The 10,725-nt window shown below is 31.7% G+C and overlaps 1 protein-coding gene across 1 annotated transcript; it reads left to right on the top strand.

The window, feature by feature from the left end:
* The first annotated feature begins 341 nt into the window (after nt 1-341).
* On the top strand, nt 342-5,994 carry LOC134261672 (bone morphogenetic protein 2-like). The gene is made up of 3 exons (XM_062744091.1): nt 342-735; nt 3,175-3,315; nt 4,683-5,994. Exons 1-3 carry the CDS (start codon nt 483-485, stop codon nt 5,231-5,233), a joined length of 945 nt encoding a protein of 314 aa, XP_062600075.1. The 5' UTR covers nt 342-482; the 3' UTR covers nt 5,234-5,994.
* Nucleotides 5,995-10,725: the final 4,731 nt, after the last annotated feature.

The raw sequence follows: 10,725 nt of genomic DNA, 5'->3' as shown, positions 1-10,725 counted from the left end.
GGGTCAAAATCTTTATTTCAGAAACAAGGGCCTGTGCTATTTATCTCCGGATTTTGGGATATTTTATAATCTTAAAATACCAATCAGACGTAAAAGAGCTGGTCGGAAATACACAATAGTTGGCGTATCCTAAGTACAGGTAATATTAATTTAGTGAATGAATCAATCAAATTTACCATTAAATGGAATAAATGTTTTCCAATTGCCTGAATTTCAGTTAATTTTGTCATGAGCTGCAAAATGTAACATGACTTAAAACACCTTTCTAAACTAAATTCAACTAAATATTAATGAGTATTGAAACGAAAATTAAAGCATCGATATTTACAAGTCTTTGACAATTTCTTGGAAAAAATCAAATTGGTGCATGTTATAAATTTTAAATGTGTATTACTTATAGCAAAACCACGATGACATGGTACTGGCATACATAGGTCTTGGTATATAAAGCTTTGACATGCTTTAGATCCCTGTCAAAAATTATGAGAACACTCGGCATTTGGTTGTACGCGGTTGTATTCGCAGCTGGTCTTAGAATGGGGGTGTTTGTGCCCCCTCGCTTGTCTTCTGAATTTCTTCAGACTCTGGGCATTGACCCAGGAGAGCGCGTACCCATCACTCGACCTCTCTTACCGTACGTGCAGCAGCTGTTTCTTCAGATAGAAGAAAAACAAGATGACCTACGTATGTATTCCGACCGGGACCCCAGGGTGCTGTTCTACAATCCGGAGTCGCGTAAGTTAAATATACCTCATCATTTTGTATATATGTTTTCATCTAGAAATCTCTTTTCTTTTGAAAGAGAACTTGGATACAAATTTGGCGAATTTAAACCAGTTCTGCATTTTTAATGTTTTAAAGTCGCACATTTAAGTCAAACACTGCAAATTTTAAGTTTTTTGTAAATAATAATCTAAAGCATTCAATAATCCGTTTAAAATTAATTATATGCTTTAACAGTGAAGATAATAAAACATTCAACAGCTCGTTAAACAATACAACAATAGTATATACTTGTATTTTAAATTATCAAAAGTAAATATGAATATGCACATGGCAGTTTAATTATGACATACAATTAACTTTTTATATCTTGATAATGTTAATTGAATTGTGAATGGCAGTGCTAATAAAAATTAATCATTTTTCTATTTTTTTTTTTTTATTAAGAACGCACAAGTAATTTTGTTTTAATACAAACAATTTCGATGCATAATCACTCCTTCTTGAATGAAAAATAAATTACATTAAATAAAAAAAAAACAAGACCCCAAAAATTAGTGAAAAAACTGTGCATCATTGAAATGAATTAACCACGGATGACTTCTGCATTTATGGAATGACTACATAGCAATATTTGTGAATTTTAAAGTATCTAAATGCCTTTTGTTGACGATTAAGTTATAACAACGATTTTATTTCTGATGAATGGAAAGAATTTACAATTAAAATAAATCGAAAAAAGTATTATAAAATTAACTTAATAAGGGTGAATATTTTAACAGATATGTCAGATATATGTGATTTTTAAGGTAGTCCGATCCTCAGGTTTATAAAATTAGCAGTTATGTAATGAAAATACTCATAAAAGTATCTGTGAATCCACAAAGTTATGTAAATTTATCCACAGGATTCTGTTTAAGTTAAAGATTAAAGTTAATCATATCATATAGAGAAAATTGTCAGATCTCCAATATTTTTGCAGAAAAGGCGAATTGGAATATCAGCAATGCATTTTCTAATTGCAAATTGATCAACAAATATATCTAAGATTTAAAAACAACAGGTATCCAGGCAGTCAGAGAAATTGCTATGATTTTTATACGTATTTGGATTTTCTGTCTTCTATTTACGACATGTATTCTATAATACCTAGTGCAAAAGGGTTTTGCTATCATTGCAAGACACAACAAATCACTTCTTTTTTCATATCATGCTAATAAGCATTGGTATCTAAGGCTGGATTCAAGAAAATCTTATTTCTCTAAAACTGTATTATTATTTTTTTCCTTTTATAGGGTACAAATGTTAACTTTTGTAAGATCTTTTCTAGGACTCCCAAAAACCTTGAATCTTATAAAAATGAATAAAATGAAAATTGTTGCATGAAAAAAATTCATTTTCAAGCTTCATTTTGATGCATTTCAAATTAAATATTAATTTTTGGAGTTATCCTTCCTGGCTAAGGACCGGATATCCTTAATACATGTATATGTATAATATAAAATTGTTTTTAAACATAATTCTTTGAAATAATCAAAGGGACTGGCAACAAGTTTTTATAACTTACTGTTTTCTATCCTAAAATATAACAGTATATCTTAAAATTAAATACTGGTTAATTTTATCTTTCTATATGTATTATTTTAACTGAAAATTCAGTTCATTGACATGGAAATTAAAAGTCTAATGGTTTCATTAATGAATTTATGGAAAGCAGCAAAATATTGTTATTCGTTGCTAGAATGTGCTCATCGCAGTTTGTCTCTAGATAATAAACTGTGTATCTTCTTAGGTTTTTAACCTATTTCTTAATTTCAGATCCGAAACTCACTTTCCATATATAGATAATATTTTAAAGAGACATGGACACATTTTCAAATTTATTTTTCAATTTTTTTTTATCTATGCAAATACTAGTACTGATTAAGGCATTTTTAATGATTATCAAAAGTTTGATATTCAGTTGTCGAGATACAAGACAAATTTAGAGTCCAAACCTTTGTTATGTAAACAAGGCTTGTGTCTTTTTTTTTTTTTTTGTTTACATAGGTTAAATATACTAAATTATGTTCGTTCAAAGCAGATTTTTCATTTATGAAGTTAAATTCTAAATACCATTTCATAGATTCCAGTGATTTACTGAATATTGTTTTGTTATAAATATGATATTTTCTACGTGTGAACAAAAATAAGGCATGAGTCTTGTTTACATCATGAAGAATTTTAAGTTCTGTGTCTTTGTAAATCAACAAATGATGTTCAAAATTTCGCTGATCGTTTGAATTGCCTTAATTATAAATATTAAAATTGTTTTTAAAAAGTCAGTTGACGCTGTGTCCATGTCCCTTTATATACCGGCAATAGGAAATTTCCTACGATGTTTGTTAAAAAAGATTAGAATTACCATTAAACATGAACATCTTCCTGTAGTATGTCAACATTTTTAAACAGATTCCTCCGAAGGTCTCCTTGAGTTTGATTTATCAGGAGCACCTATTGATGGAAACGTGACCAAGATAGAGGTTGCCTTCACGGGACATACCCACCGACAGATCTCTCTACAAATCACATCCCCATACCGCCCCGGAATCAGTAAGTGTTTCTATGATTGGAGTTTCATAACGTAAACATTAATGGGCAAAATTGAGTTATTATATTCGAAATACTCACTACCATGTACCATGACTTTTCTTCCCTTAACTTTCCTTTCTGTTTCAGTTGCTTCCTCCTTTGTTTCAATCACAAAGGCTTAACAATTGGGATGAAAAACTTGTATTTCAGTTAAAATATGACATTTTTGCTCACAAGATCATTATAACGATCATAGGAGTTACAAAATGCCGACTTTGAAGGGGGATCCTGATATTCCTGTATCATCAACTTATCTGTCAGAAGCTATTTTGGCCTGAATCTGAAAAAAACATCCAGATAGAAAACACTGTGATGTCTTTTATTTCCAATTTTGTTTGTATATATCTATTATATATATAATGATAAAACTAGATAGAATATCTTAATGTCGAGTTGAAGGCCTCAGTGAAGTTTTTTAAAAATAAATTCTGCTTCATATGAACAGAAAAACTGGTCGGCTAGTGAGGGAGAACAATTAGTCTCGACTGGAGTTCCAACATCCTTTTAATATCAACTTCAGGGAACTTGTATGTAGAATCTGTGATTTTAAGAAAGTAATTTTGTTAAAGATCAATCACAAGATATGAAAATTTCCGAGTTCTCTTTCGATTATAGGAGTAGTTGCCTTCAAATGATGTATTTTTATTTATCGCAAGGAATGGTTTTTTGAAATATAGAAAAGACATGCTAGACTACAGACTACTTTCTTTTGAAAAAAAAAATGGTGTTTAAGATTTTCTTAAAGTTCTTTGAAGTTTTGGAGAATCCACATTTGATATGCACCACTTTCAGAAAGTGTTGTGGCAGAGTGCGTCTGAAGTTTTTGCCTTTACAGTAATAAATATTTAATAAGGAGCAAGGAGAGGGGCTTGGTTGAATACGTATTGGATCCTACAATGTATCTTTGTTTGTAAAGATTTTAGGAAGATTAAATATACAGTATAGGTTATGTTTTTTTAAATGTTACAAGCCTTTTCTTAGATTTAGGAAACTGTGAGGAAAGGGAGTCATTATATTATCTCATATAATATATTTATGAAAATAAGCATTACAAACAAATGACGATATTGTATAATGACAAGCCTTGTCCAGTATAATGAAACCTAACATATTGTGTTCATGTAGTCTTGTTCTTTTAACACTTTAGATAGTTCCATTTGCATTTTAACTTTCTAAAAACGACAAGGGACAGTTATGTGTGCCAATGTAAACATATTAAATTGGTCAAAATGATGTATCAAAATATGCTTTAAAAAGTTTATTTATACTTAAGAAATGTTCTTTAAACTTTTTAAAATTTTCATATATACATGATTCTAAAATTGCAGGAGTGAGTTCCTTTCATACAGAACAGGGACATTTGGCTGACATCACAAATCTCGCTATGGATCAGGTGTTAAATACAACATTAAATCTGTTTGTCTCTGTCAGTAAATCCACTCACCAAGTAAGACACCTAAATCCAATTCTGGCGGTTTTCCTCGACATAAATGTCTCCCTATTGCACTCAGTCCGTCGGAAGCGCTTTGTGCCAACTAATAGAAATTCGACAATAAATATGGAAACAGCAGAAACTCTAAATTACTGTCGTCTGAAAGAATGGACTGTGGATTTCCGGGATTTAGGATGGTATGAAAAATTCATTCAGCGTCCTATAACATACCAGGCGAACATTTGTGACGGAACTTGCCCCGTGGCTCCAATGGACCCCTATTTTAACGCCACAAACCATGTACTGTTAAAATTTCGCTTCAATAAGAGACTGTGCTGCTCCCCGATAGAATATATGTCACAGACTTTAATATTCATAAACAACAACAACATAACCGCCATACAGACAGTCAGAGGGATGTCCGTGTCGCGTTGTGGCTGTCGCTGAGGCCATTACTTTGGTGTATGATCTACTCATAGTCAGTGTCCGTAACTCCAAAGAAACCCGCCAAGAAGTGAATTTTCAAATTTTTGACGCCATTTTCTGAAGAAAGGGACATTTCTATTTTGATGCTAGAATCGTATACAATTGTATTTGAGATTCGAGATATAAAGTTTTGAATGTTAAAAACTGGGATTTTATTTTGATTTTGATTCTATCACCTCTTGGAATAGCAACTATTAGTGAAGCATGTACATGTATTGCTGTTCGATATACCGAGGGAATGTATCCAGTTCAAAGGAAAATCACACCCATCAATATTTTTTGTTAATCTTCCTGAGCTCTGAACGGCAAGGTTCATGTAGATAGATACGTACCATATCAAGTGTTTGTTGTTCTAAAAAATATACATGTATGTTTGCAGAGTTTAAAATAGCATTTTATTTGATTTATTCCTTATTCATTTGTATGTCTTTTCACGTACTGGAGAATCATTGTATTTTAATATGTGAGGCAGTGATTGACTTGATAGAAACTTACATTCTCAGCAAAATACAATCAGGACTATTACATTGTTGCAGTGACTGGATGAATAGTGTGTTGTTATTACTAAATTTTCAGAGGATGGTTTACGATCTTATGCACAGTTTGGATGTAATATGTTGGTAAGAAATGATGCTATTCAAGGAAAATGAGTATACATGTACATAACTCGGTTTAGAAACAATCCTCTGAATCAATTCCTACAACAACAAAATTTCTGTATAAAATATATTTATAAATTTGAAATTTGATTTTAGCGATATTTTCTTGATAAACTTAAAACTATACTGTTCAACAATATATTCGAGAAGTGGTGTTAATCAGATGGATACTAAAAATTCCAAGAAACTTTTGAAACATTTGATTACTAAAATCAACAACATAAAACTTTTTTTCAACTTTATACTAGTATACAACTTTTCCACACGATAAATTAAAGTCCAGGCTTTCTGACATCATTGACAGCTGCTTTTACAATAAAAATGGAACTCGTAAATTAATTACCTTGTCATTGGTCATTTACAAAATTACTTAGTTAAAAAAATTTGATTGTACACACAATTACTCTAAAGTTGTTATTAAAAAGATGCTCGAGATTACAATATCTAAGTGGTTTTCGGAGACTAGGTATGCTAACAATCTATGGGAATTCTCAGAGGTATTCATTATAAGGAAATCTATTTTTGTATTTATATGAAGCAGAATTTGTTGATGATGTGATAACCAGATTTGTTCTTTTTATATGTTTATTATATGAATATCAATGGTATTACAAATAGAGATAATGATAATAATAATGTCAGTAATGACGGTGTGCCCAACTAGAACCACAATGCATAAGCTTTAGGTCAAGGTCACCACCGACCACAGTGATACTGTACAACAGTTGGTACACCTAGCTATAAATAATTTAGCTTTAACAATGTTCAACACACAGCCTTCATAGCGCGAAACATTTCGTTCAAAATCATAAACTATGAAGTCACGTGATCACAGGAAGTGATGTTGAAATTATCAAAATATTAAACAATACATTTAAATAAAAACTTATGTCTATTTTCCATCATTATTTAAAAAATGACAATGACTAAAATTATTTTAAATAAAAATCTTATACACTTTAGTTAAACAGAATTCCTGTTACTAAAAATAGATGTGGAAATTACCATATATGACAAACAGTGTATGACAACAAAGAGAGGTAACTCTATTGTGAAAATCACCACATCACAATAATCTTTTACGTGAAAAGAAGAAAACACTTGCTATGGCCTTCAAATCAACATTTAGATATACTACTATCAATGACGTATTGTCAATTAACAATAGTTATTTCCATTCTTACGAGGGGCGTTCAATAAATAATGTCATCAGGTCTCGGAAAGAAAGAAAAACCGCTTTTCTATGGTTTTGTCTTAATGATTTAACTAAAATATTCTCTTTTAATTAAAAGACATGTCCGCAACATTTTTATTCAATTTTAATTGTTTTTAGAACACAGTTTTGAGTATGACCCTTTGTTTACTGGAAAATGGCAGATCCTATGATTTGCTGTGCTTGTTTTTTTCTTTTTGAAAGGTGTTTTCCTAAGTTTGGGAAATGAAACAAGTCAAAGATTGAAAGTTCTGGCGAATATTGTTAATGTGACAAAACATTAACTTTCTGTTTACCCCAAAACTCCTTTACTCTTCATGGCCTGTGGGTTTGGACGCTGTCAGGAAGACATTTAATGTAGTGAATTCCTCATTCTGTTTCTTTCCTCTCATAAACCTTTCAATTTGTTGGCAAATATCTTGCTTACTAGACTCCTCCAGAATTTGAACTACCTCCCTATATATGTATTTGAACAACAAGACCGCTAATATTTAAGTAAATAGCGTATAAAACTGTTTTTGTGTTCTTGCAAATTTTTGCTCTTCTTAGGCCTTTGCAGTTTTGTCAAGGACTTCTTATTCTAAATTTGTTTTGAGGGTTCAACGCAAAATGGATTCAAGTTTCATGATCTGTTTGAATTTCAGAAAAACGTGGATAAGAACAATTTTTGAGTTTTTAAAAATAATTGCATAGATTTTCTACACGCTCTCGTTTTCATTCATATTTATAAATATAGGGTGACATTTGAGTATTAAACTTTTTTACAATCAAATGTTTCTTTAAAACAGTGTGAACTACCCCCGATATGATGTCTATCAAATTTGCTATGTAATTTAAAGTCAATAAAACATAAATCTGTGATAATTTGTTGAATTATCGCCAATATACATTGGTTGTAGTATGTCCTTGTTGACAAGGAGGGTACCCATTTTTGATAACCATTATATAGTTTTTGTTAATTGAAATCCACCTGTTCATGTGTGTATGAAACAGACATAAGTTGCTGTAAATTTCACATATTTCAGTTAATATATTGTTGGGAAATTAACAAGTTTTACAGCAGCTTTAATGACGCGTTCAATTTTACTCTAATTTACTGATTCTTGACCATTCATTTTTAACGCAGTGTCTCGAGTAGCCCTTGTTTTCCAGCTTCCCACAATGAAATTATGCAATGAAAAGTGGTCACATAAACTGTTATCAATTTATTAAAGATTAAATAATTAGAAAAAGTCAAGCTTAATGTCATATGATTTTTATGTTGTATGTCATGGAGCTGATGAAATTATTTATTGAACGCCCCTCGTATGTCGACACTCGGTTATAACAAAGTCACTGGGGCCAATGAAATTACTTCGCATAATTCGTATTATCCGCATAAGGAATTTGTTAAATTTATATAGCTGGGGATGCAAGATAACTTCACGCAAGTTTCGAAATTATCTCCCTTGGTGCACTCTTTCATTGAGGAGGGGAGTTTCGTTACCGCGTAAACAGACAGGTGGGACAGTTATTTATATATTGGATACATTGTATCATCGATAAACTGAATTATCATAACTAAATGATTGTCCTGATACCCTTTTACAACTCGAGAAAAACCGAATTAATGTAAAGGCATCATTATTTAAAGCAAAAAATCGTAACAAAAAAGAAATTATCAGTGGATGTGAGACATTTCAGACGAGGAAAGAGATATGGACCTCCTAAAAAATACGGTACACATACATCTGATCATTGCACATCAGCAATCTAAATGACATATTGATTCTTTTCCTTATTATAACTTTAAAAAAAACACTAACTTTTTAGAAAATATTTGTACAATCAAGGAAATCAGTTACTTTTTATAAAGACTACGACGTTTCTTTCGTTTTCAAGAACCCTATAATTGAAAGTAGATTTGTAATTATGCATAATTGAGCTTGATAAAATCATCAAATGCATCACTGCTCAACATTATTATATTTATATGACATTTGATAAATTTTAAAAGCCATAAATATCGTCATTTATTCATGCACTTATGTATATAGAAACAACCTGTCCCACCTCCATGCTGAAATGGATACGTTTTGCGCCTCTTTCGTAGGAGAGTTATAATCTCGAAACTCGCGTAATTTTTACTAATCGCGTACTAAACGAGTTTTACTGTATCCCTGTGAGCTTGAAATAAAGATACCACAGAGTCTGACACACCTGTTTCTAGTTCGAAAAATCTGACGTTTTCTGGCTTTTTAACGATTTTGATATTTTACATGCCAGGAAATGGACTAACACTCATTATGAAAAACGTCAGTCAGCATTTCACTTACTGATAAACTGTATTTGCTGACAAGGTCATTGTATTGACAACAGAATTTTTAAACGTGACTGCTGATATTCTTAGTTCAGCAACTTGTATGTCAATAACTTACCTCATTTTAGAAATTGCACATACGTAGAGCATGCTTTTGTGTATCAAATCAACTGAGATACATATGAACTCCGTATTGACGATAGAAAAGTTAAAGTCATCACGTTTATCATAGAGCTTAGTTCTTAGATTGCCATTAACGTTTTTATGCGCTCGGATGGATAGACCCGGGACGTATATTGTTTTTGTCCTGTCTGTTTGTTTGTTTGTTTGTCTGTTTGTCTGCAAACTTTAACCTTCACCATAACTTTTGAACCATGAAAGATGGAGACTTCATATTTGGTATGCATATTCCACTAATTAAGTTCTTTCAAATTACACTTTGGCCTTGTGACCTTGACTGTGACCTATATGCTAAAAATACCTTTTTATCTGCATACTTTAACCTTCACATTTCTTTTGAACCATAAAAGATAGAGACTTCATATTTAGTATGCATGCTTTTCTAATTAAGCCCTTTCAAATGACATCAGGGTCAATGACCTTGTGACCTTGAATGGACTTGTATGCTAAAAATAGTTTTTTCGTACCTTTGCCGTAACTTTTAAACCACAAGAGATAGAGACTTCATATTTATTATCCATACTTTACTAATCAATTTCTCTCAAATGACACCAAGGTCAATGACCTTGACTGTGAAATATATGCTAAAAATAGCTTTTTTAGAATTTTGTTGCCGCCGGGCGCATAGTGTCTCACAAACACATCTTGTTTTTTCATTTAAATATTAAAATATGAAATATATGTGTCAGACTTGTTGGTATCTTTTATCTCAAGCTCACCATCGTATCGGCATAAAAATGGAAGTTACCATAGTTAAAGTATCTGTCACATTGTTCAGCGATGGGGTATACGATGAGAAATCGATGCGTTTTTTTAATATAAAAATGGTGTGGTTGCCGGTGTAAAGACGAATAATGACCCCCATCGAATAATGACCGGGGGTCATTTTTCGACAGCGAAAAATGACCCCCGGTCATTATTCGACGTAGAAAAATGACCCTTTTGCCCGTAGAAAAAGTGTCACTTCCCTTAAAATTTGCAGAACCCACGTGAAGAAAAATGACCCCCGTAGAAAAATGACCCCCTGTAGATTAAAGCTAAAATTTTTAGGGGGCAAAAAAAAATGGAAAAAGAAGCATATTGGCCAAAATGCTCACCTGAG

Source organism: Saccostrea cucullata, unplaced genomic scaffold (genome assembly GCF_032062105.1).
Source record: "Saccostrea cucullata isolate Sc308-1 unplaced genomic scaffold, CSIRO_AGI_Scuc_v1 ctg12280, whole genome shotgun sequence".
In the NCBI taxonomy this organism is placed as follows: Eukaryota; Metazoa; Mollusca; class Bivalvia; order Ostreida; family Ostreidae; genus Saccostrea; species Saccostrea cuccullata.
Note: the sequence above shows the minus strand (reverse complement) of the source record. Positions and strands in the feature narration are given on the sequence as shown.

Bases quoted from the DNA above. Each gene is read 5' to 3' on its own strand.
- LOC134261672 (XM_062744091.1), top strand. From the start codon at position 483: ATGAGAACACTCGGCATTTGGTTGTACGCGGTTGTATTCGCAGCTGGT. The intron at 736-3,174 runs GTAAGTTAAATA...ATTTTTAAACAG, and splicing joins GTTCTACAATCCGGAGTCGC to ATTCCTCCGAAGGTCTCCTT. The intron at 3,316-4,682 runs GTAAGTGTTTCT...CTAAAATTGCAG, and splicing joins CCCATACCGCCCCGGAATCA to GAGTGAGTTCCTTTCATACA.